The 27,486-nt window shown below is 43.1% G+C and overlaps 1 protein-coding gene and 1 pseudogene across 6 annotated transcripts in view; one reads left to right on the plus strand and one right to left on the minus strand.

The window, feature by feature from the left end:
• The window catches only part of AAK1 (AP2 associated kinase 1), a 166,339-nt gene that overhangs the window by 58,051 nt on the left and 80,802 nt on the right, over window positions 1–27,486 (plus strand). For all 6 annotated transcript variants that reach the window (XM_021087408.1, XM_013996085.2, XM_005662495.3 and 3 more), the window contains exon 3: window positions 19,072–19,190. In XM_021087408.1, coding sequence (XP_020943067.1) covers window positions 19,072–19,190 — 119 coding nt within the window. The remainder of the gene's footprint in view (window positions 1–19,071; window positions 19,191–27,486) is intronic.
• On the minus strand, window positions 2,273–2,786 carry LOC100512528 (annotated as a pseudogene).

Consider the following 27,486-nt stretch of genomic DNA (forward strand, 5'->3'; position numbering starts at 1 on the left):
GTGGTGAGGTGCATTCCCCTGCCTCCTCCCCCACACAGGCCTTCTCCTCCCGCTGAGACCACATGTCCCCAAGCCTGAAGTTCCCCAGGGTGCACGTGACAGTGAAGGTGAAAGGGACAACCAAGGATGGTGGAAAGAATTTGAGCTTAAGAATACTAGCCCCTCCGTCCCCACTGCCCCCTGCCCCCGACCTAAAGGGCGAGCCCCCGGAAATGTGCTGCTGCTGGGTCTGGGTCCCTTCCAGCTCCTGCGGAGACAGATGTGGGGATAAGGGGCGGTCTCTTGGCAGCATCTGGCCTCCTTTCTGCTGCACTACAGACCGTACCCTGCCTCCTGCTAGTAGGGTGATGGCAAAGGGCAGGAGAATAGGGTTTAGGACCAGCAAGGAGGGCATGTAACTCAAGCCGTGTCGCTGAAATCCCTCCCACAGTCTGTTCTTGCAGGCAGGTCTGGGAAATGATCTCCTCCGCTTTGCTGGGGGCTGGAAGGTGTGCTGAAAACTGATGCCCCAATAGTTACTTGGCTTGCTCCCATGTTGTCACTCAGCTCTTCCTATCCTGGGGTGTGGGGGGTTACCTGGGAGGGAGCCCAGGAGGAAGAGTGTTAGGGCACCATTCCTGCCTCGTGGTAGGGAGTGTGTTTTACAGAGTAGCCTGTTTCCTCAGGACAGCACCGCACAGCAGCCCACTCTTCAATGCCTGGTTTCCCGGGCTTGGCAATAAAGAGTTCAGTGAACTCTTGGCTTTGCTCTGTCTCACTTTTCTTATTGGTAAAATGGGTCTTGAGTCTCTGAATGGATGGGTGATGGGTAATTTGATGAGAAAACCAGAGCAGAATGTGCTGGAGGGGCCTTTAGAGGCAGGCCGTATAAGTGGACTTTAGGAAATCAGTCTGCTAGGCACAGATCCCAGGGCGTTGGGTACATGCCAGGTTATTGGGGTTCTGTTGCTTACAAACCTGTGGTTCCCCATCAGACACACGGGTATAATAATACTTGCCTCACAGGATTGTCATGAGGATGCAGTTAGAGGATGCATGTGAAAATGCTTGGCGCAGAGCTGAATCTCGATAGTGCTATTTTTGGACACGTCCTAAACAGACGTGCTGGAAGATGTGAAGGTTTGATGAGAATAGGCCATGTGGCCCTAATGCAGTGGAGCGTTATATTGTGTTTATGTTTCTTTCTTTTTTTTCTGATTATATTAGCATTGACAACAGAGCAATTTTTCAGCCTGCTGTCCAGGGTGGCTATGCTTCTGTGATCATTGACTTGAGCTCTTGAGCTCAGAGGCCATAGTTTTCTAGGCGTATATGCCTTTGTCTGTCACCAAATGGACTCAGGCCTTGGTAACACTTCTCATTAGCATGGTTAATTGAGCCGATTGTTATAATTCACTGGCATTCACTTGCTTTTTGAATGTTTATGTGTGTTTCATGTGTTTTTACCACCATGAAACTCAAGCATAATTATTAATGTATAAATATTTAGAAATAGTGTTCCATTAAGGACTGATACTCCTTTTATGGTTGGTGGGCATCAGTCAGTATATATCACATTTTTTGGAAGTTTTTATTTTTTTATTTATTTTTTTACTGAGTGAATTTTATTACATTTATAGTTGTACAAAGTCACTGAAGAAAGAGGTCGGGCTAGAGTCGTGGTCTGGGGAAACCTGGGAGAGTACGTGGAGCTTTCTAGACCAGCTTCCTCCCTTGCAAGGCCAGCATCTTCTTCTTCTTTCTCCTTCTTCATGCCGCCTTGAGACCACATAGGCACTGTCCACCTCACTGCCCTGACTGTGATGGAGGGTCTGAAAAATTTCCCAAGAAGTTAGCCAGTCAGGGTTTCAGTAAGCAAGAAACAAATTAATGCCCTCCCCCAATCCACAATAAGCAAAATATCATAATTTTCAATAAAAACAAGATCAGTAATTGTACTGTACCCAGTCATATTGGAGCCTGAGGCAGAATAGAAAATAAATACTGATCTCTCTTGATTTAAATTTGGGAGTTCTCTTGTGGTACAGCAGGTTAAGGATCCTGCATTGACACTGCAGTGGCTTGGGTCACTGCCTTGGCCAGAGTTCAATCCCTGGCCTGGGAACTTCCTTGGGTGCGGCCAAGATAAATGAATTTGTTCCTTATAGATTTTTGGGGGACATTAATTTTCACTGAAAAGTACATTAAAGTATTATTTGATTGCTGAGTGTTGGGGTACTCCCATAAATTTTGTGTTCCAGGCAAGTGCCTCACTCCTCTCACCCCAGTCCCAGCCCTGGTTTCACACCAGAGGCAGAGGAAATTTTCTCTGCATGGAATTTTGTGCATTGGTTGGTCTTGCTGTGTTCCTTCCCAGTCATTTGTTTGTTTGTTTTCAAGTTTTAGGTTATTTATTAGTCAGCATAAGCCCCAACACAATACAGCATGATTTTGTGCATTTACAGGGGAAATATTTCCTGATTAAGTGAAATATTAGTGTGTGGATGGCTTTTGGAAGACCTTCATTCTAAGCAGCTTTATAGTGAAACGTTTCATTTAGAAGTCTGGACCTTCTTTCTTCAGTTTGCTGTAATCTACATTCACTGCAAAGAACTTGTATTGTGATCATTGGGACCCAATTTATTCCAGGGCTCTGGGTTATTCTTCCTTTCCCAGCTGACATCTGGATTGAACATTGCCAGGCACATGACATACCATGTTGCTCCAGTACTTCCCGCACCAGTAGATACAGAGACAGGGGGCAAGCTAGGAGGCTTCTTGGCCTGACTGATGATCTGGCAGAACATGGTAGTGACAGAGGCCTTGAGCCTAGATGGAAAAGAAGATTAACCTGCAAAGCCTGGGACTAAGCAGCGTCTGTGCAGATCAGGAGCAGACATCCCCCCAGTCATTTTTTGAAGACACCCTCTTAATAAGCCTCCCATGGTTTGGAGGACAGGTCTTTCTTTTTCTTTTTCTTTTTTTTTTTTTGGCCTCTTCTGTGGCATCTGGAAGTACCCAGGCCAGGGACTGAACCCAAGCTATAGCAGTGACAGTGCTGGATTCTTAACCCACTGAGTCCCCAGGGAACTCCCAGACAGGTTTTTCTTTAAAAATAAACAATAGGTTTTTGGGTTTTTTTTTTTTTTAATAATTTAAGAAGGATAATATATGGCCATTCTAGAAAATTTGAAAACAGAAGGATAAGGAAGAAAATAATCATCTATGATCCCATCATCCACAGGTAACTCAGTCTTAGAAAATTTCTTGCCTGTTTCAGTCATAGCAATGCATTGTATTTTCTTCTAGTCTTTTCTCAGCATATCTGCATTTATATGTAGTTGTGTTCTTAATAAACACAGAGCTTTGTACCTTATTCTTTTTTTTTTTTTTTTTTTGGTCTTTTTAGGGCCACACGCATGGCATATGGAAGTTCCCAGGCTAGGGGTCGAATCAGAGCTACAGCTGCTGACCTACACAACAGCCACAGCAACGCCAGATCCAAGCCACGTCTGTGACCTACACCATAGCTCACAGCAACGCCAGATCCTTAACCCACTGAGCGAGGCCAGGGATCGAACCCACAACCTCATGGTTCTTAGTTGGATTCGTTTCCGCTGTGCCATGACAGAAACTCCAGTATCCAGCACTGTTCCTTCAGGTCAGCTGGGATCCTCTGTTCTTTGCATCTCCTCTCTTTCTTGTAGGGCATAAGCCTCTGGAACCCTGTGACATCTTGGTTTCTCCTGGTGCCTGTCCTGGCTCCCGGGTGAGTGAGCACTTTCCTAATTAAGCTTCAGATACTTATTCTCTAGGCCTCTGGCTGCTCTGCACTGACCTTGTAGCCTCTTTCTTCAACCCATTGTTGAGACTCGTGAGACTAGTTGTTAGAAGACACACCTTTCCCCCCACCCATATTTCTCTGTTCTGTTTTGGCTGGTGCTCATTATCAATTTCATTCATGAGCTTAAACTCGTTTGGTATCTAGGCAGTAAATGCTTGGTCTCTGCTTCAGTGAAGCATGGTTTCTTTATGTGTGTTTGGCGCCCGAGTCAAGGCTGATCTCAGCAGTGCCTGAGGGAGCTTGAGAGCTGGCCAGCCCTGGAGCTTTACTGCATCCTTGTAGTGCCCACTGAGAGCCAGAAACTGACTCCACAGTTCTGTTTCTCTTCCTGTTTCCCAGCTCCCACTTCCTTTGGAGTCATTTCCCGAGTTTCTGTTTCCCCCTTGAAGAATGTCCTGAGCTCTCACATCTTGCGTGGAACAGAAAGGAAGGACAGTGTGGTGCCTGAGCAAACCTCTCTACTGTACAGAGGGTCGGGGCTTAGCAGGAGGCATGCACCTCAGTGCACAATTTAAGAGCGCACCCCAAAACTCAGTATCAACATAAATAATATTTTTATGTAATATTTAAAAAAATAAAAAAGAATGCAAGAAACTGTAAAGAAAAAACTATCAGAATTTAAAATAAAGACAGTGTCAGATTAACCATGCTGTGCCCAGCCATACTGCAACCTGAGTCAAAGGGAAGAAATCATTCATACTGACTTTGTCTTTTTGTACCTGTAGTAGGTGCCTAACTCTGCTTACCCTAGTCTCACCCATGGTTTTACATTAAAGACGGAGGAAGTTTTCCCCAAGTGGAATTCTGCACATTTCATTGCATTGTTCGATGCTGGTGTGCTCCAGCATCGAACAATGCTGGAGCACACCAGCATTAGAAACTTACCTTCAGGACAGACCTCCCCAGATTGGTCCATGGCTGAGCTCTTTTTTCACTCAGTAGGAAAGTCTTCCCATCTAAGGACTAAATCCTCTTCTTTATGATTGCTTTCTGATGGTTCCAGGTAAAAACCGTCTTCTCGATATCTCCAAATAATGAGTGCTTTGAATGTTGGGAATTCTTGTCTCCCCAACTCCTCTAGCCCCAGTCTGTGAGCCCAACAAATTTTACAGCAGAGACCACATACCTCCGTTCAAGAGCCCTGTGACTGTCCTTTCCCAAATACATTTTCACCACGTTCTTCCTTAGATCTTTGTGTATTAATGTAGGTTCTGTTTTAATGTAATCTAGGGTTTTTTTTGTCTCTTTAGGGCCACACCTGTGGCATATGGATGTTCCCAGGCTGGGGGTTGAATTGGAGCTACAGCTGCTAGCCTACGCCACAGCCATAGCAACTCGGGATCCAGGCCACATCTGTGACCTACACCACAGCTTGTGGTAACGCTGATCCTTAACCCACTGAGCGAGGCCAGGGATCAAACCCACATCATCTTGGATACTAGTCTGGTTCATTACTGCTGAGCCATGGTGGGAACTCCTGAATCTAGTTTTTAACTTAAAAATGCTCACTCTTCAAGTGCATTTTTTTTTTTTTTTCTTTTTCGGCCACCCCCACGGCATATGGAAGTTCCCAAGCTAGGGACTGAATCTGAGCCATAACTGAGACCTTTGCCACAGCTGCAGCAATGCTAGATCTGAACCCATTGTGCCAGGCTGGGGATTGAACCCAATCCACCACAGAGATGCCAGATCTGTGACTCGCTGCACCACAGTGGAAACTCAAAGTGCAATTTTTAATATACCTTTTTAACACTCTGTTCTGGATGCTTTCTGTTAAAGGAGCTTATATAGTTAAACTTATTAAAATTTAGAATCAGAGCTCTCTATGTTATAAAGATACTGGTGCAAGGTATCTTAGGGTTGTCAGATGCAAGAAACAGGAATTTAGTTCAAAGTAGTTTGAGTCAAGAGGAACGGATTGAATAAATATAGAGGAAAACCTTCCAGAATCCAATGGCAGGAAGTGAAGCTGGATTTTGTGAGTACTGGAAAGTTACCGGGTGTCTCTCTCCCCTTGAAGCTTCATCGTCTCAGATTACAGCTTCTTACGAGTTTCTGCTCTGATCTCTTGCCTTTTTTTGCAGAACCTTCTTCTCTGCCTATTTGTGAGCGTGTGTGTGACTGTCTGCATGGTTGCAGCACCATCTGATTATGATTCCTAAAGTTGTTGCTCCAATTCTCCAGGGAGAATGTGTGCCAGCTGCCCACTCCTGGTCCAGGTCGGGGTGGCTAGGAGAAGGGGTCGCTTGCTGACAACATATCTAACCATTATTGCAGCATAGAGCGAAGGGGATGGTTAGCTAGACCAGTGTGTTTCCTACAGTGAATAAAATATAAAGTAAAATCTTTGCTGTCTGAGAAAGACTGGTATGCAGACAAGTGGAATATCATTGGGATAAGAAAATAAGGTAGGAATGGGTTATTCTGTTAGGTCAGAGTTCACATAGGAGGCCTCATGTGAGCCACACTTGGACTTATAGCTCCTCGTTTACTAATTAAAGAGAAGACAGGCCTTCCAGGTGAGAAGACAAGCAAAAAGCACCGGGGCATCAGAGGACACTATCCAGGCCCGCCCAGGCCCTCCGTTTGGTGTGGGCTCCAGACTGTGCTGGGCCTTGTGCCACATTAAGGTTGGGATTTTATCTCGTAAGTGGTCAATAGCTAGAGAATTATAAGCAAGGAAGCAACATTCTTGGGTTGCTATTAATTTATGAAATATTTATTAATCATCTGCTATGTACCAAACACTGTGCTAGCCCTGAGGACTCCAAGAGAAATAAGAAACTCTTCTTACCATTTTAATTTCTTTTGGTGACTCATTTTTCAAGTGCCCCAGCTAGAGAACAGTGTAGCATGTTATGGTTTCGTAGTATTCAAAGTTCTCAAACAGGGGTTTAATGATAACATTAAAGTATCATAAAATCTATAGTATACTTTTTATGAAAAAGAAACCTTATAAAGTATCATATACTATATCATAAAGCACTGTAATGTAACAAGTGTTTCTCCCAAGGCGGAAAAGAAGTGGTTCCCTCTTTGCCATGCCTGTCTAGTGGGGAGTGAACATGTCACATTATGATGGGTACAGCAGAGAGTACAGGCCCAGTGGGTGGCAATGTGAAAGCCTGAGGGTGATTATCAGGGAAAGGGAAGGCTTCATAGAGGAGGTGTTGTTCTAATAGTCTTTCATCTAGCAGAGGACTGGGGTCAGGGAGAGAGAATAACATGTATAAAGTTCCTGGGAGTAAAGCAGCCAAAAAGGTTAAAGTTCTGAAAGGTAGGCAGTCTAGGAGAGAGCACAGGAAGATAGAGATGCTTGAGGACAGGGGCATATTCAGAGTATAAAGGTCTAGAACATACGTTGTTGGTGGGAGCATAAAATGATACAACCAGGAGTTCCCATGGTGGCACAGCAGAAACGAATCCGACTAGGAACCATGAGATGGTGGGTTCGACCCCTGGCCTCACTCAGTGGATTAGGGATCCAGTGTTGCCGTGAGCTGTGGTGTAGGTCTCAGACACGGCTTGGATCCTGTGTTGCTATGGCTGTGGCATTGGCCGGCATCTGTAGCTCTGATTTGACCTCTGACCTGGGAACCTCCATATGCTGAGGGTGCGGCCCTAAAAAGCAAAATCAATCAATCAATATGTAAATTAAAAAATTAAAAAAATAAAATGATGCAGCCACTTTGGGAAAAGGTCTGGCAGTTTCTTATAAAGTTAATTATACAGGAGTTCCCTTGTGGCTCAGCAGGTTAAGGATCCAGTGTTGTCACTACAGTGGCTCTGGTTACTGCAGTGACACAGGTTCACTCCCTGGCCTGGGAACTTCTGCATGCCACAGGTACAACCAAAAAAAAAAAAAAAGTTTTAAAGATACAGCTACCTAGTGGCCTCGTACTTATAATACTCTTGGATATTAGGTATTTACCCAACAAAAATAAAAACCTACAACACAGAAGGACTTGTATAAGAATGCATATAGAGCTTTGGTCATAATAGCTTCAAATTTGAATTTCAATGTGTTTGTAAGAGAAAAGAGAAGAAGCAATTCAGCAGTAAAAGTAACAAATCACTGATACACTCAACGATATAAATTATTATGATGAGTAAAATATCCTTACTTTAAAAAGCACATACTATATGATTCCATTTGCATGAAGTTCTAAAGTTGGCAAAACTAGAAATAGATTTTAAAAAATCAAGACAAAGGTTGCCTTTAGCAAGGATATGAGAGTGAGATCATCTAAAAAGGGGCACGAGGGAACTTACTGTGTGTTGGGATGGTTTTGTATCTTGATGGGGGTTTGGGTTGTATGAGTGTATGCATTTATCAAAACTCATCCCATAATTCACTTACACTTTCTACGTTTCACTGTAAGTAGATTTTGTTTCTATTCAGCCCCCTCAAAAGAACCATGAATTCTGAATTCTAGTTAAAGATATGTGTGCTGATTGAGTTCCCATCGTGGCACAGTAGGTTGAGAGCCTGACCGCAATGGCTTTGATCCCCGGCTCGGTGCAACGGGTTCAAGGATCTGTAGACTCTAGCTAGTGAGTATATGTATGTTTGCAATATGATCTTTTCAACTTTGTTATGTGTTTGAAATTTTTTATAATAAAATGCGGGGGATAGCAAGGTTCTGATGTACTGCTGTGTTAAGGAATTTGGTCTTTATTCTGGCTTTGGAGAGCTAATGAATACTTTCAAGAGGAGTTTTTAGATTGGAATTTGAGGAAAGAAAGAGACTCAAAGCATGGAAACCTAGGACTTTATTTTACTTCTTCTGGTAAGGAAAGAAGGGAAGGTGATCAGGGATGGAAGAGAAGGATGGTGGGTTCTGGAGAGGTTTGGAGATAGAATTACAACTTGGTGAAATCAACTTGAGTGATGGCGAGAGTTGGGATTGGGGGGCAGGTGGTGAACTGGTGCACAAGCACTGGGTAAGGGGCCACACCCTAGAGGCTGGTGGGTGCCTGTGCACAGCCAGATGTCCTGAGCCTCAGAGAAAAGGCTTTACTTAGCGTGACATTGAAATGTTCTGTGAGTAACGGTTAGGAGCTAATGAAACATCATCCTGCTTTCCAGGATGAGAGGCTCATTTCCTCTCACAACAAAGAGGGTCAAGGCCGATTAGGGTGACCTGGATAAAGCAGGTATGTGTGGCAAATCAGTTCCAGTGAAATCTAGAGTTGAAAACTTTTCTATCATGTACCTTTGATGTCAGTGCATGTCCCAGGAGAATAGAAGACATAGCTTAACCTGGCTGCTGAGCTCAGATCACCACACTAGGAAATACTCTTTCTGGAACAGGATGCACTTCTGGAACAGAGGTAGTTAACCTGATCTTTACAACAAAAGCACAAAGTGCAGAAAATGAGGTTAGCTTTGAAGCATGAAGTTAAAGTGGAATGCTCTGGAATTAGCAGTTGGAAGCTAAGAGAATGTCAGTCGGACGTTGGCTTTGCTGAAACCCCAGTTCTCCTTTAGAGACTGTAGACCAGTAACACACATCAAGCCTTGGTGGAAATGATTAGAGCCGGAGCTTGGGTGTCTTTGGTGGGGGGCTGAGGCATCTGGGCGCAGCTGCTGCGCCCTCTGGCTGACCCCAGCTGCTCTGTTGGTTTGCACATCACTTACTAGAAGGTTGTTGGCAGCAGTGGCTGGGGCGGGAGGAAGGGGAGTGGTGGGGGCAGTTCATGCCCAAGAGGCTCTCCTTTCCCTCAGGTGAAGGATGAGGCAGCCTTGAGCATGGGGGGTGTTGGATTTCGTTTCCTTCTCAATTGAAGAGGGTTTCCATTTCCAGCTCAAGTGTTCTTTTTAAAAGAAGGGATCACACACAGAACAAGTGCCACTCTGTGAGAGCCAGGGATTTCTGTAAGGCTCTCTGTAAAGATGCACCTTGTGTCTATTGCCCAGGATATTGTCCAGTTGGTTTAATCTCAGGCAACCCTCTATTGTACGGGATTGCTCAGGGTTTTTCTCTGTTGGGTCGGCCCCCTCGTCCCCCAGGGACCGTCTCTTTAAATGTGTCCCTTAAATCTCAGACTAGATTCTCACCTCCTGAAAAGCTGGCACTGTATAGTGTTTTTTGTTGGTTTTGGTTTTTTGTTTGTTTGTTTTTCTTTTATGGTATCCTTAGGGTGCTAGGCAAATCCTTGAGTACTTTTTATATAGTGGGCACTGTGCTGGGTGACAGAGGCCACAGTGAGTCCATCGTTGTCCTTGCCCTTGTGCAGTTTATAGAGTTCAGGGAATGAAGACATTAAACCGGGATTTACCCACCTACGTATTGAATTATACTCCTGTCTGTTTGTTTGGTAGCACCTGCAGCATACAAAAGTGCCCGGGCCAGGGATGAAACCCACACCACAGCAGTGACAATGCCAGATCCTTAACCTGTAGGCCACCAGGGAACTCCCTAATTTTACTCCTGATATGTTCCAAAGAACAAGAGGCAGGCACTGAGTATAACAAGGGATGTGACCTGATCAGAAGAGGGCATGGGGAGCATTCCCTTGTGGTACAACAGGTTAAGGAACCAGCATTGATACTGCAGCAGCTTGGGTTGCTGCTGTGGTTCAGTACCTGGTCCAGGAACTTCCACGTGCCCCACAGGCATGGCCACCCCCCACCCCCAAAAAAGAGGCCCCTGGGGGCCAGGGGAGTCAGAGGAGGTTCATCCAAGGAAATAACATTTAGCCTGAAATTTGAGGGATGATTTGTCAGAGCTGATCAGGACAAGAATGTGTGAATAGGGCAAAGCGAGAGGCATGCACAGGAACCTTTAGGTGGCGTGGAGAGAAAAAGACACCAGGGAGGAAAGAAAGTGATTGTGGCTGGAACAGTGAGCAGTGAGGGAGAATGATACTCAATTTCTGTTTTTATAAGATCACCCTGACTTGTCATAATAGAGATGAGAAAATGGTTCAGGCTGACCTGGGCATGTCAGTGAACAAAGACTATGGCCCTGCTGATGTCTCTATTTCTGCATTTGCTTGACAGCAGACCCCATAGAAGCAGTATAGGCATGGTGGGCCCAGTGGCTCTGCCAAAGCCCTTCTTTCGGTGGGTCTTAGTTGGCTGACAGGCCAGGCCCAGTGTGCTCTGGCTCTACACGCAGTAATTGGTAAACCTCTGGTGTTTGAGCCAAGTTGATGTCTTAAACTCTAACTTTTTGTGCTTTCTCTGGAGATGTTTTCTTTTGGAGCAGGGGGAGACTCTTGCCTAAAGAGACCCCCACCCCCATCTGGGTGTTCTTTCTGCCTGGGGAAGGGACTGCTTTGACATGTTCCCCAGAAGGAGCTGGCACATGGTGATTCTTAATTTGAGGCAAGTAAGGAGAGATTGCTGTTAAAAAACAAACCCCAAGTCCCCATTGAAGTCGGTGTTGACAGATGCTTCCAATTGACCTTTTCTCCTGTAAAATCTTTGCTGTGCTCCTTGCCATCTGCTCTGGAGTTGAGGAAAAAAAATTGTTCTTCTGAAACTTATGCAAAGTTGTCTTGAACGTGAATACATCGTGGATGGGTGTTTGACAGCCTCTTGGCCATCATTCTCCATAGGGGCTCACAGATGCTGCAGACAGAACCCCCGGGTTTTCCCTCCCACGGGGCCATCGAGGAGGCCAGGCTTGGGGCAGGTCCCTCGCCTCTCACCGTGTCTCCTCCCTTCCTCTCCCTGGTAATGGAGCTGTTCCCATAGGGCCTGCTGTGGGGAGGTATGGCAGCATGGGAGTGTGGACAGAGGTCAGGGCCAGGAATTGGTAGGCCCGGGTGCCAGCCCTGGCCCTGCCTCTAGATGGCGGTACTCGAGAGGCCATTTGGGCTTTTCTGTCTGTGCCTCAGTTTCTCTGCAGGTCAAGTAGAGCTTGTCACATGTCTTGCCTGCTTCACAAAGGCTCTTAGAAAGATGGAAGCAGGGCTGTCTCATTCAGTCCTAGCCTGGAAATAGGTTTCCTTAACTTGCACTGGGGTGAAAAGATTTTTTTTTAAGTTTATTCCTGGGATTTAAAAATCAGGAGATTTCACCTAAAAATCTAGCTTCTCTTGGAAATCAAAAAACTTGGCAACTCTTAGCCTACCTTTCCTCCACAGCAGCAATTGGCGGTTGCTGAGGAGTGGGTGTCCCTTGAGTCAGGTTTGCACAGTTTCCCTCCGTCCCCACCCCCTATCCGGCACCACCTGCCACTGTGTGATCCCTCATCATCGATTCCCTCCATATCTTTTGTTACACCTGTATCGTCCCCCTCTGGATGATCTGTCTGGCTCCTGCAGGCATTTGAGTTTAAGCCCTTGATCTCAAGAATATAATTCCAGATTGAGAATTTTATAAGTCAGTTATCCTACAAATGCAAAAGATTTTGGTGGGGAGGAGGTCAGGAGGGAGCACCTGTGCTCATTCTTTGCCTGCCATTTCATCCTCCCCAAAGCTACGAGGTAGATCTTGGCTGCCCTTGGCAGGTGAGAGGGCAGGGCCTTAGGGAGATGGTGTCTTTCCTGAGCTGGGGTTTGAACCTAACCTGTTGGACTCTAAAGAATATTCCATGGTCTCAGTGTCAGGTGGACGTGGTGGCCCTGCCCCCTTCCCCAGAAGCCACCTGGGCACGTTTGGGTCTGTGGTAGCTGTAGGTAAGGGCTATTTGCATGACTTGGCAATACCCTAGTCCTTTTTTCTTTGTTAAATACTTCCACACAGGGCTACAGAATATTCTTTTTTTTTTTTTTCCTTTCTTCTTTAAAGCAGATTCCCTTCTTTTTCCTTAGCATCTTTTTCAGAACTATTATTAAGCAGATAAAAGGAAGCCATGTGCAGAGCCCTAGTCTTAAGCGGAGCTACTTTTTCCTCATGGGAACCACTGAGGCACCTCTTGTACTTCTAGGTGTCTCAGGAACTCATTCATTTCAGTACCTCTAATTTAGTTTTAATTTCTGGATTTGAGGAAGTGGAGACCAAAGAGATCCAGTAACTAGTCCATTGTTGCTGCCCTTTGTTTCACTTCTCCCGGGTAAATTTCGTTTTAACTCGGTTCTCTGTCTGATTCTTTAGTGAAGCTTCTGAAAGCTATTTTTTTACACTCTATCTATTTGTTCATTTAATTTTTACAGCCGTACCTGTGGCATATGGGAGTTCCCAGGCTAGGGGTCAAATCGGAACTGCAGCTGCCGGCCTACTCCATAGCCACAGCAATGCCAGATCCAGGCTGCATCTGAGACCTACACTGCAGCATGTGGCAATACCGAATCCTTAACCCACTGAGCGAGGCCAGGGATCAAACCTGCATCCTCATGGATACTGGTCAGGTTCTTAACCCCTTGAGCCAACAGGAACTCCCATAAAGCTATTTAATTTTATGCTAGTTTTCTCTTCCCCATGTAATTCCAAGAGAATCTGCACCAAGTGAACAAGATTCTTTGAGTTTAACCTGATTTTGAAAGAGAAACCCAGAATTTGTAGGGCAGAGAAGTGGAGGACAGAAGCAGAGTGTGAGTCTGGGTGAAGTTTTCCTTATTGAATTTCCTCTGGCACTGGTTCGTCTTGTCTTTCATCTCAGACAAGTGGAAGCCATTCCTAACGGTGTCCCTGGCACTTATGTTTGGAAATAAAGTTTCCTTTACCTGCAGGAAATAAGCAAGCAGCAGATTTTAGTGCCCAGAGTCCAGGCCGGATTTTTAAATTTCCACCAAAAACCTCTTTGGCAGCAAATCCAGAAACTCTGTCTCAGCACCATGATGGGCTTCTTTGTCTCGTGGCCTAATCACTGTCATTGTCTGCCCAGCTGTTTCCCATATCTGTGCATGCCACCGCTCAGATCATCAGTTTGGGGTTTTTCTTCTCTTCCTGCTCACCTTCCCTCCCCATCTTTCACTGGTGCTTGCTAAGTGGAGTCACTGGTGTCTTGATTGATTCAGAGCAGCCTGCAGAGCCTGGTACCAGCTTGCATGATTCAGTATCTGAGATAAAGCCAGAAGAAATATCACACTTACTTCCAAAAGCCCCACTGCTGATGTTCAGTATCATGGTCAGACTCCTTGAGGAGGTTGTGCTTAAAAGATTTCAGTCAAGATAATGATGTTGATGACTGTGATCTCTTGTTAATGTCAAAGTTGAAAAGATTTTAGAAATTATAAAATCCTTCTCTCTATGTATTGAAAATTCTCACTTGCCTTGTTTCTCCTAGTTCTCCCAGGAGAAAACTGGGCATTTCTGCCATCTTTGCTTGAGAGATAGAAGTCCAGGTTATTGCAGTAATTTCATTGGTGGCTCCATGATCCTTTGCTTTTTATTTCACTTCATTTCCTTTATTTATTGGGTGAAGAAGAAAAAAAAAATAGCTTTATTGCTTTGCCAGGCAAAGGAGGCCACAGCAGGCTAATGCCGTAAAGACTGTGCCCTCCCTTGGGAGAGACTAGGAAGTGATTTTATAGATTGGGAGTAGAAAATAGGGCCACAGATAAGGATCAGGGTAGATGCAAACTTTCTTCTTGCAAGTTGGTGTATGGTGGCCCCAGGACTGGTTCTGGTGGTCCTCCTCTCTGGTTCTCATTTGTTGGAGGGGTTTGTTCTTTAAGAAATGTCACTGTCATGGTCTGTACATGTGGGTCGGAAAGAAGAATTTTCCAGCATGGCGAGTTGAAGAGAAAGAAGAGTTTACTGAAATGAGAGATGCTGCAAAGCACAGGGGGACGACTTCCTGACAATCAGGGAAAGCTGACTGATGCTTTGCTTTTTAAAACGTTTTACCAGGAAAGTGGTGGGAAGTCAGTAATCCTAAGAGTTTATAAACGAGGGATCTATTGGGAAATGCAAATTAAAACCACAGTTAAATATCACTACGCACTCACCAGAGGGGCTAAAATAAAAACAGTGCAGTATCAAGTGTTGATGCAAAACATCCATATTCACCTGGCACCAATTACCTGCAGTTGTTTAGTAGCTGTGTCTTTACGTGGCCCATGTGCTTTGGTTTGTGACAGTCTCCACCGTGCTCTGTAGCCTTTCCTATTCTCTGTCGTAACATTAAGAGGAGAATTAACTCATTTCTGAGGGCTCAGTGTAAGACGTGAAGAGGGAAACCAAACAGACAAGATCTCTAAAACTCAGAGTGAGTGGTAAACACCCAACTACCTCATCAAAAATTAGAGAGAAAAAGTTAGACCAAGAATACTGTGTGTTCTACGGAAAGTGGGAGAAAGCATGTTTCTTTGTGGAAGTAAAAAATATTCCAGCATATTTAATAGGTAAAAGTGTGTCTATTTCAAAATTATCCCGTCTCTTTAACTTACTTCACATAATGGATCAGATCTGTTTCCCCTTTATGATTCAATAAATTAATGGATTTTCCCAAGAACTGGATTCCAGTAAAATTATGAAAATTATCTTAATGTTTCAAAAAATGCTAGTAGGCAGAGCAATTGGCACAGGCTCCAGTGGGCAGACTGGCACAGACTCTGCTGAATGTGAGCTTTTCTTACCTCTGTCTGAACTATACCCAGCTTTAGGTTTTTCTGCTTAGTCAAGATCAAGGGATGCAGCTCAGTCTAAAAGCAGCATCTCTGTTAAGGTCTTATAGCTGCCTGCTGCTATAATCCCTATACCCTGTTTAGCTGTGGCTGGGAATCTTATTACCCTGATCTGTGTGGTGGATGTGGACCTAGGGTGGAGGTGTCTCGAGCAGTGCTGTCTCCTCTCTATCTTAAACCTGAACTCTATTTGGTCACCTACACAGTGATTGTGGCTAACGTCTTTCAACTGACAAATCCTTATCAGGGCTTCCATTTTGATCTTCGATGACCAGGAAGCCCTGATTTAAACACTTCTCACTTGCAGATATGCCCTTTTACGGGCATAGATGCCTAATAATGTGGTTCTCTGTGAGGCATAGTGGTTCATTGCTTTGCTTTAGATTTATGTTGGTCATAGGCATTGAGAATCTGGCCTGGCTCTTCTCAACCTGTTGTGCCTGACTGGATGTGGCAGGCCTCTGACCTGTTTCTCCAGGCTGGTCCGGAAGGGTCCTCTTGCTACCTGGCTGCTCCATCTGGTGGCAGTTACCTCGAATTGCTGCATCACCAACCTGCTTCTGGAAGGATTGCCTTGCCTTTCAGTGGTACCACACATGAAAGAACCATAGGAAATAGTCATTCCCAACTCTTATTCTGGAGCACTGTCAGAAGTCTCCGTATTATCTAGTGAATATTGCATAGCTTTCTCTAAGATAAGTGAAGTGGAAAGAACATTTTTTTTTTTTCTTTTTGCCTTTTCTAGGGCCGTTTCCCACGGCATATGGAGGTTCCCAGGCTAGGGGTCTAATTGGAGCTGTAGCCGCTGGCCTACGCCACAGCCACACCAACTTGGGATCTGAGCCGAGTCTGCGACCTACACCACAGCTTACGGCAACGCCGAATCCTCAACCCACTGAGTGAGGCCAGGGATCAAACCCGCAACCTCATGGTTCCTAGTCAGATTCGTTAACCACTGCACCACAACAGGAACTCCAAAAGAACATTTTTTAGATAATCAGGCAGTGACACTGGTCCAGGTTCTACCCATAACTAGCCATAGGATCCTAAGCTTCACTTGGTTCCTCCCCCCATAAAGCAAAATGCTTTGACTTACTGCTCTCTTCCAGCATTACTGGTGCAGTCTGTATTTCTGTGATTTTTTTTTTTTGAAAAAATTCAGAATATTTATAAAATGAACACCCACTTGTATTGTTCACAAAACAATTATGACTATACAAAGAAGTTTTATAATTTATACTATCATTTTCCTTAATTTTTTTTTTTTTTTTTTTTTTTTTTTTTTTTTTGCTTTTTAGGGCTGCATCCACAGCCTATGGAAGTTCCCAGGCTAGGGGTCCAATCAGAGCTTCATCTGCCGGCCTGTGCCACAGCCACGCCTGATCCAAAACACATTTGCGACCTACACCACAGCTCATGGCACTGCCGGATCCTTAACCCACTGATCGAGGCCAGGGATCAAACCCACATCCTCACAGATATTAGTTGGGTTCATTACCCACTGAGCCACAATGGGAATTCCCTCATTTTCCTTACTTCTAATTGTTTATAAGACACGCAATTTTAATAGCTTTGGGAGTGGGGGAAAAAGGCATATACTATTGCATTAATGTATATATTTATTACAAGGAAATTCTGATGTTCTAAAATTTAAAATGAAAAAATTATGCATTGTGGAATTGAGGAGCTTTTTTTTACATGGTTGATTAGACCTCTACTTGTCAATACATGCTAGGGTTTTTAAATTTTTGTGTAGTAAATACTCAAAAATTGTTGAATTAGTTGACAACTGAGCAGTGTGAATGGACTTTAAAGTATTATAAGAAACATGGAAAATATTATTGAGCTACAAAGATTAGAGAGATGACAGCTGAATTTAAAGATTGTATGGTAAACTCTAGTGTTTATTGAATGGAATACTAAATACAATGACAGAAAGTATACAAACATGCAGTGTCTGGTAAATCAACAAAATGCACGTTTGGAACATTTGAGCCCATTAAAAGCTTTTTTTTTCTTTTTTGGTCTTTTTGCTATTTCTTGGGCCACTCCCGCGGTATATGGAGGTTCCCAGGCTAGGGGTCTAATTGGAGCTGTAGCCACCGGCCTACGCCAGAGCCACAGCAACGTGGGATCCGAGCCGCGTCTGCAACCCACACCACAGCCCACGGCAACGCCGGATGGTTAACCCACTGAGCAAGGGCAGGAACCGAACCCGAAACCTCATGGTTCCTAGTCGGATTCGTTAACCACTGCGCCACGATGGGAACTCCTGAGCCCATTAAAAGCTTTTAACACGGAATTACATGTGTATTTTTTGAAAACATGTGACAGTACTTTATGATTGAAGCTCTCTTTGATTGCGTGGAACAGAATCCTGTTCAACTTGATTTGAAAAAGAACAATTATTATAAAGATACAACAGGAAATACCATGAACATCAGCAGAGCGCTACTGGGTCTCAGAGGATTTAGAGTGAGATGGTTGGGACCTAAGTCTTATATCTTAGGCCTGAGGTCTCTATAATTGCTGCTAATTGCCCTGTATCAATTTTGCATGTGGCTCCAAGCCCCAGTACTGTACCATGACCTCAGCTTTCAAGTTCCCATCCTGATGACTTCTCTCTGTGTTCAGCTCCATGCAATTAGTCATCACTTTCGTGCAAGAATAGCCTAGCAATTTTTGCTACCCAGGGTCAGTGCGCAAGATAGTTCAAGCTAAATTATGCAGGTGTATGAGCACACAGATGGACTAAGTGTCTGATAGAAGTGCTGCTTATCCCAAAGCCTTCAACTTTGATCACTTTGCCACACCTTATCTACCTAAATGTCTCTTAAAAATGGCGTGGAACCCCTCAGTGTTTGGGGAGTGAGGTCAAGATGAGAAGTTCTAAGAATTTGTGGAACACTAAGGTGTTAAACTCAGAACACTGAAGAATTTCTGTTAGAGTTATAGTAACTTATTTTAATGAATTACAAACAGTCTTTTAGGAAAAGCTCAGTGCAGACATTAAAAAGTCTGCCTAATCCCGGCCTTTCTTGCCTGGTAGGGCTGTCAGAGCTCTGGCTGTGGGAGGGCAGGGGGAAACTTCCAAGTCTGCTGTTGACTGGAGCTGGGAGATGGGTAAGGAGGGATGAGAAGAAAGGAGGAGAAGGAGATTCTGGAAATTAATCACCAACAATTCTTAGAGCAATTATTGAGATAATTTCCAGGCTTCTCTGTTTCAATGTTGGAATTAATGGTTTTTTTTTTTTTTAAGTCCTTGATTGAATCTAACCTCTTTGCACCTCTGTTTTCTTCAGCTAGTAATTGTTGTCTTAAAGGGAAAAATATCACCCAGCCTCATAGGATTGTGGCATAAATGAAACAAGACCTCAGAGTGCCTAAGAGAGCAATTGGAATGTAGTTGGTTCTTTTTCCTTTCATTCGTTCATCTCTTTACCTTAGTTTCTCTGGAAGATCATTACTACTCTTCTTCTTCTTCTTCTTTTTAAGATATGTTTTCAGGAATAGTTTCTTTGACTCTTGCTATCCAGTGACAAAAGTGATGCTTCTGAATCCCTAGAATCTTAAGAATGCTTTCTATGCCAGGCCAGCCCTAGGCCTAGCTAACGATGGCATCAGTACCATTAACAGTGATAACAAGCAGCCTGCAGCCACCATGGTCACTTGACTGACTTTTTAACCACAGCTTAAAAGAGCTTGTATGTGTGTTTCTCTCACAGGTGGATTTGCTATCGTGTTTCTGGTGAGGACAAGCAATGGAATGAAATGTGCCTTGAAACGCATGTTTGTCAACAATGAGCATGATCTCCAGGTGTGCAAGAGAGAAATCCAGATAATGGTAAGGCTGCCCCTCAGACTTGGGACTCCTTGTTTAAAATGGGAGAGGGATGGAGCCCTCTCATAAGAAAGCTGATGAGGGAGTTCCCATTGTGGCAAGGCAGAAACAAATCCATTGCGGATGATGCAAGTTTGATCCCTGGCCTTGCTCAGTGGGTTAAGGATGCGGCGTTGCCCTGAGCTGTGGCATAGGGCGCAGATGCAGCACAGATCCCAAATTGCTGTGGCTGTGGTGTAGGCTGGCAGCTGTAGCTCTGATTTGACCCCTAGCCTGGGAACTTCCATATACCTTGGGTACAGCCCTAAAAAGCCAAAAAAAAAAGAAGAAGAAGAAGAAAGCCTATAGGGGGTTTGTTCCCACCCCTGAGATGGCAGAGAGGCCTCTGTACAAGGTGAGAAATGAATAGCCATGGATGTAGGACATTGCTCCTCATGGGGTGTGGGCTGTTCCTTCTGCCTTGATCACTCACAGCTGGAGGGTTGAGGCGATAGGAGCATACAGAGAGAATTGACCAATTTTTAGGTCAGATAAATAGTCTGGGGCATTGGGAAAAGTTTACTTAGCAACTTGATTCTCCGAATTATCTGTGGAGATTCTAGCTTTCCAATGAACTGCCTCTTTTAGTCTTACCATGTATGAGTTATCAGTCCTAGCTTTCAACCCTCTTAAGCCCCAGCACTCTGGGAATATACCCTTCCGTTCCTTTGTGTTTGGTGCATGTAGTTCACCTGGAATGCTTTGTTTTACTTTCTCTCTTTCTCTCCTTCTTTGCCTAGAAAGCTCTTACACATACTTTGTTACACCATTGATAAAAAGCCAAGAGCAAGCAAAAATGATCCATGGTCATAGAGATCAAAGTAATTATCTGGGTGTGGGAAACTGACTAGAAAGGGGCATGTGGGAACTTTCTGGGCCATGGAAATGTTGTATATCTTGTTTTGGGTAGTGGTTATACCCAATTGTTAAAACTCAGTTGGACACCTTAAGATCTGTGCAAATTTATTGTTCATTAATTATACCTCACATCTTAAAAACTTAGTTTTCAAGATTTAAATCAGTATCATGTTTGGAGAAAGTCCCTATCTGTTAGGTATATGATGAAGTATTTATGGATGAAATAATACAAGGTCTTGAAATTCATAGAGTGAATTTAGAAGAGAAATGAGGTTGGCGATGAGTTGATTATGATGGAAGCAGGGTGATGGGTATGTGGGAGTTTGTTAGAGTTATGTCTTTCACTTCCGTTTGACATTGTCCATAAAGTCTTATATGCCTTTGTGTTTCCACTTTACTTTTGTTTATGCCAATTGTATTGTTTATCTTGATGTTTTATAATTCTGCCTTCAAAAAGTAATCTTGTTATTTTATAAGTACTTCTGTCTTCAGAAAGTAAGGTATTTAAAATCAGAAATTTGGAATTCCCATTATGGCCATGGCGCAGCGGAAATGAATCCAACTAGGAACCATGAGGTTTTGGTCCGATCTCTGGCCTTGCTCAGTAGGTTAAGGATCCAGCATGGCTGTGATGTAGCTGTGTGTAGGTTGAAGCCGCACCTCAGATCCTGTGTTGCTGTGGCTGTGGTGTAGGCCAGCAGCTGTAGCTCTGATTCGACCCCTAGCCTGAGAACCTTCATATGCCACAGGTGCAGTGCTAAAAAGCCAAAAAAATAAAATAAATAAATAAATAAATAAAAAATAATCCAGTACACTGCTGGATAGAGAGTGAGTACTTAAATTTTGGATGAAATGCATATATGAATAAGGGTCGGGGCAGATGATAAATATGTTTCCCTAGAGGTGATGATTCCTTGGTGTCCTACATTTTAATGCTCTTATTAAGAGCAGAAAGAGGTCCAGAAATGAAAATGAAATGAAAAGAAAGAGGTCCAGTGAGAGTGGCATTATAGGCTTTGCTCCACAGGCTTTGCTTGCCCTTGTGGAGTTGCCCTTTCAGCAGCTATTTAGAATTACAAGTTGTACCAGCTACTGAAACAACTCAGGGTTTCAGAGAACCAGGTGCTAGAAAGTTGAAACTACTTGGGAAGGAACTTGGTAGACGTAAGTGTTGCTGTCATTACTGCAAAACCGACACAATCTCCCCAAGGGTTATTCATGCACAGCCGGGGCCACGTGGATCTGTCCGCCAGGCACCAGGTTCCTCCCACTCCCCCCACCACTCGGCTCCACACAGCCCGGCTCTCTCTACTTCCCTTCCCCCACACAGTGTTTTTGGGGTGCTTATTCCTCCTCCCACCTTGCCCCTTCTTTGCCTTGGCTCTCACATTCCCTTTGTTCTCTGCTTTTGCTATTTCCTCTGTCCAGAATGCCCTTCTCATTCATTTTCTTGCGTTAGGAGAATAATCCCACTCTAACTTTCTCCCACTCGTTCAGAAACGTGTTTGAGGGCTTACTCAGTGCTGGGCAGGTGTTGGAGTAAAGGGACCTTAGGAGCTCACAAATTAATGGACCTGATTAAGAAGTAAATTGTATCATTCAAGTTCTGTCTGAGCCATCACTTTGCTGGGAGAGTTTTGTTGTGTATTTTAGTTTGTATTTTTTCAGAACTTAAATACTCAAATAGTTGAACTAAGCGTATTACAAAAAACATCAAGCAGTTCCCTGAGGGGTCCTCCTATGCTGTTTCAAGGTCCCAGGGGCCACCACTTTTAGTTGATTCACTTGAAGTAGTTCGAAATAGCAGGCTGATATTGCTAATTGTTTTTTTTTTTCCTCTATTTTAGGCATTGCATATTGTGGAAATTTATTTTTTGCTATTTTAGGGCCACACTTGTGGCAGATGGAGGTTCCCAGTCTAGGGGTCGAGTCAAAGCTACAGCTGCCAGCCTACACCACAGCAACGACAGATCTGAGCTGCTTCTGCAACCTACATCACAGCTTACGGCAACGCTGGATTCTTAACCCACTGAACGAGGCCAGGGATCAAACCCGAAACCTCATGAGTCCTAGTCAGGTTTGTTAGCTGCTTAGCCACAAAGGGAGCTCCAAGAAAACATCATTCTTGCTATACTCCTAGGTGGACTATCATTACCATTCCCTTCTTATATAATTCTTTCTTCACTAGAATCAATGTCTTTTTTGTTTGTTTTTTAGGTTTTTTTGCTTTTTAGGGCGGCACCCATGGCATATGGAAGTTCCAAGGCTAGGGGTTGAATTGGAGCTACAGCTGCTGGCCTACACCACAGCTACAGCAACGCCAGATCCTTTAACCCACTGATTGAGGCCAGGGATCTAACCCTCATCCTCGTGGATACTGGTTGGATTCATTTCTACTGCACCACAACGGGAACACCTAGGTTTTTTTCAATCTTAGTTTTCTGTGTACTTTTTGTCAGTTTAATCTCAAACACTCCCCAAGTTGTTTAAATCATTTAAAAAATACTCTTAAAAACAATTAGTACTCTCTCTGTTTTACCTTCTTGAAGAAATCTCTCCCTGTCTTCAGACTTGATAGAATCTGGGTTGGTTGCTCTTATACCTAATTTACTATCTTATCTTGGGAATTTTCTAGCCATTCTCTTTGCTTCTCTTTTATGTTTGATTTCTTGACTCCTCTTTTCACTCTATTATATCGTCTCAGTAGGGCTTATCCTCCAGGACTCTCCTGATGCATGGTAGGTAATTTTTTTTTTTTTTTTTTTTTTTTTTTTGTCTTTTGAGGGTCGCACCCAGGGCATATGGAGATTTCCAGGCTAGGGTTTAATTGGAGCTGCAGCCTCCAGCCTACGCCACAGCCACAGCAACGCCAGATGTGAGCCGCATCTGCGTGTGACCTACATCACAGCTCATGGTTACACCGAATGTTTAACCCACTGAGCTAGGCCAGGGATCAAACCCTCAACCTCATGAATACCAGTCAGATTTGTTTCCACTGAGCCACAACAGGAACTCCCTGTCCTCATTTTATATTCACACATGTGATAACTTGCATGTAAAGTGTTGGATTGGAAATCATTTCATTGAAATACTTGAAAACATTGCTCTAATGTATTTAGCTTTCATTGTTGTGCTTTGGGAAGCTTGAAGTCATTCTAATACCTGCTCCTTTGACGTTAATATAACTCTTTTTTTTTCTCCCCAGAAATTTATAAATTTTTCTTTTTTTTTTTTTTTTTGCAGTGTCCTGAAATTTGTTAATGATACACCTTGGCATGTGCTTTTATTATTTATTATGTTAGATGTTTGCTGGTTCCATTTAATCTAGAAACACATATCCTTGTGTGTGTGTGTGTGTGTGTGTGTGTGTGTGTGTGTGTGTGTGTGTGGTTTTAGTTTGTTTCATTTGATGATTTCCTTTTCTGTCTTCCTCTGTCTGAAATTGCTGTATCAGTATTTGGTTGTTCCGATTTTCTAATTTTTTGTTTTCTTCCTTTTATTTTTAGTTTCTTAGTCTTTTCCCTCTATATTCCAACAGATTTTCTCAGCTTTATATTCAACCATCCTGTTGAATTTTTTATTTCATTTTATTTTTGTCTTTTTGCCATTTCTTGGGCCACTGCCACAGCATATGGAGATTCCCAGGCTAGGGGTCGAATTGGAGCTGTAGTGGCCGGCCTATGCCACAACCACAGCAATGCCAGATCTGAGCCGCCTCTGGGACCTACACCACAGCTCATGGCAACACCAAATCCTTAACCCACTGAGCAAGGCCAGGGATCTAACCTGCAACCTCATGGTTCCTAGTTGGATTGGTTAACCACTGAGCCACAATGGGAACTCCCTGTTGAATTTTTTTGTATATAATAAGCTTTTTTAATTCCTAAGACCTTCTTGGTTTGTTTTGGTTTGTTTTGAATTTTGATAAAGTCCGGTTTACCAGTTTTTCCTTTTGTGGATTGTAGTTTTGGTGTCATTTCTAAGACCTCTTTGCCTAGCTCTCAATTCTGAAAGTTTTCTCCTATTTTTTTTCTGTATGTTTTATATTTTGCATTTAATTCTATGATCCATTTCGAATTAACTTTATCTAGTGTGAGGCATGTTGAAGTTCATTTTGTTGCTTCTGAATGTACTTTTGTTAAAAAGCTGTCATTCCTCCATTGAATATTTTTATCAAAAATCAACTGGGCATAATTGTGAGGGTTCACTTCCAGACCTTTCTCTGTTCTCCATTCTCTTCCTTTAACCTATGTGTCTGTCCCTCTGCCAACACCACACAGCCTTGATCACTGTAGCTGGAAATCAGACTGATTCCCCCTACTTCTTTTTTTCCCAAAATTGGTTTTAACTATTATAGTTCTTTTGTCTTTTCATATAAATATTAGAATAATCTTATCTATATCTGTAGAATGTCTTGCTAGAATTTTGGTAGGAGTTTCTTTAAAGTTGTATATCAGTTTGAGGAGAAGAGACATCTTTTTTGTGTTTAGTCTTCTAATGAATGAACATGGCATCTCCGTTTATTTATACCTCTTTGATTTCTTTCATCAGCATTTTGTTGTTTTCAACATATGGGCCTTGTATATGTTCTTAGATTTATACCTAAGTTTTTGGTTTTGTTTTGAGTGTTTATAAGTGGTATTGGATGATTAATTTTGATGTCCAGGAGTTCCTGTTGCGGTGAAGTGGAAACAAATCTGACTAGTATCCATGAGGACACAGGTTTGACCCTTGGCCTTGCTCAGAGATCCAGCGTGGCCATGAGCTGTGGTGTGGGTCGCAGATGCAGCTCATATTCTGCATTGCTATGGCTGTGGTATAGGCCGGCAGCTGTAGCACTGATTCGACTTCTAGCCTAGAAACTTCCATATGCCCCAGGTGTGGCCCTAAAAAGCAAAAAATAAATAAATAAATAAATAAATTTTTTGATGTCCATATTTTTATTGCAAGGATATAGAAAATCAATTGGTCTTTCTGTGTTGATTTTGTATCCTTTAACCTTGCTGAACCTTTGTACTAGTTCTGGAATTTTTTTCTAAATTCCTGAGTATTTTCTGCAAGTAGAGGTATTTTATTGTTTCCTTTCTGATGTGTTTCCCTTTTTTTTCCTTTTCTAACCTTATTGTACTACTCTCTCATTTATTTATTTAATCATTTATTTATATCAGAATAGACTTTAGCACATTTATTTTATTATTTTTTTCTTTCAGTCTATTTGCTGTCTTTGGTTCAGATTGGGTTATTCTGTTGTTTTAGCTCTCAGTTCACTGATTCCCTCCTCTGTCCCTTTTCATTCTGCTGATGAGCCCAAACATTGTGCTTTTTGCTTTGGTTATTGTATTTTTCAGTTCTAAAATTTCCATTTGGTTCTTCTTTAGATTTTTCTGGGTTTTTGATGACACTTCCTGTTTCTTTGCTGAGGCTATCTGCTCATTTAAGGATTTCTGTAATTGCTGACTTAAGCATTTTTGTCATGTCTGCTATAAAATCATAGCTGGGTAATTCTATCATCTCTATCATCTTTATATTGGCATCTGTTGTCTTCTTTTGTCCATATAGTTTGAGATCTTCCTAGTTCTTGGTATGACAAACGATTATTGACATTTTCATCTTGTGTTATGAGATTCTGGATCTGTTTTAACTAGTTTCTGCTCTGGCCAGGGATTAATGGGGTCTGGGTTGTGCCTTCTTGGTAGTACTGAGATGAGGATAGAAGTTCAGGGTTCCTGTGGGGCCTCTGTTTTCACCCCAGAGAATGTTTCTCATTACTACTAGATTGGGGTGAAAGTTCCAGTTCCCATTAGGCTTCCCCTGATCCTTACTTGGCTGGAAGGTAGGAGTGCCTTGTTACTGCCCTCCTATGGCTGTGACTGACCCTGTGGTGGTGGGTGTTGGCCTTATTACCACTTGGTGACTGTGAAAGTCTTGACTCTCCTTTTGGCCTCTCACAGCATCTAGTGGGAAGAAGGAAGACTACCTCCTTATTACCCACACCTGCAGAGACAAAAGGCCTGACTCCCAACTCAGCCCTCTCCAACACTGATTTGTTGCAGACTCACGAGGATGGAAGTCCAGGCTCTCCACGTGGCCTTTGCTGGCATGGCTGTAGCAGGGCTGCAGCTTTTTTTCAGTGGTTTTTGGCTGGAGTAGAGCAGTAAGCCTCTATGAGTTTCTCTCTTACTAGGTTATCCCTTTTCCGGGTCTGGCTGGGGAGAGCCGGCTTTCACTGGGCTTTTTTTGTCTGCGTCCATTGGAGTTTTCAGTTTGCTGACTTCTTCAGTTTTTAGTCTGGAAAATATGTTAGGCAAAAAGAAAACCCAGGCAACTCACCACCATGTTGTTCCTTGGGTCCCAAAGTTCCTAATCAGTCTGCTTTCTTTTATTCACATTTCAGACTCTTGTTCTTATGTTTGTTTTATGTATAATGTACAAAGTATTTAGCAGGAAGAATAGGGGAAATACATCTACTCCACCTCACTAAAAGCAGAAGTCTTCTGTTTATGCTTTTTAGGAAACAAACACTTTACATCATTTAGTAAGGCTTAAGAAGGAAGCAGAGATAAACGCATGTATTCAACGTAATATTTTAAACAGTTTGTTGCTATTTTTAATCAAAAGTCCTATGTGATGTTTTTAACCCCCACTTGACTCAGACTTTGGTCAGATAGAGGCCAAAACCCAAGCCCTACCTCTCTGAGTTTGTGAGAGTGTAATATATATATTACATATTATTGATTGTTGTAATATATATATTACATATTGTTGTATATATTACATATTGTTTGAATTTGCCTGAAGAAACCCTGGAAAGATGAGAGAGAAAGAGGGAAGGAAGAAGGGAAGAAGGGAGAGAAGGAATGAGAACTGGAGTTGAAAATACTTGTCTACTATGTTTTGCTTTTTGAGTGTTAATATGTTACTTACTTTTTAAAATTCAATTTTAAGCTGTTTTCTTGCTTAGATGAGTAAGCAGGGATCCATAGAGCCTTCAGATTGAGCAGGAACAAGCAGGTCCTGTCAACGTTATGTCCTCCTTTGGGAAGGTTTCCAACTAGAGAGCTCAGGGCAGCACCGTAGATCCAAGTGTCTGTGGACTGCGTCTTTGGGTGAGGGCACCAGAGGTCTGTGAGCAGGATGGGAAATCCAGGCTGGATGTTCGGTGTCATTGCTGCTATATATAATGGCTTCTGATCCATGATTTGCTGTTAATTTTTAGAGAACTTTCTAAGACTAAAAGCACTGCAGCCTGCCGTTAACTGTGTTCTTTTACATTTGGCAAATGATTTGGTTAAAGGGGTAGAAGACACATTTATCAATTATGTGCCTCAGATAAAGTTGGAACAACTGCACAAGGTGATAGAGTCAGGATCCCAAATGATTCTTACAGATTGGAGCAATGGAC

The sequence above is a fragment of the Sus scrofa genome, chromosome 3, assembly GCF_000003025.6.
Source record: "Sus scrofa isolate TJ Tabasco breed Duroc chromosome 3, Sscrofa11.1, whole genome shotgun sequence".
NCBI lineage: Eukaryota > Metazoa > Chordata > Mammalia > Artiodactyla > Suidae > Sus > Sus scrofa.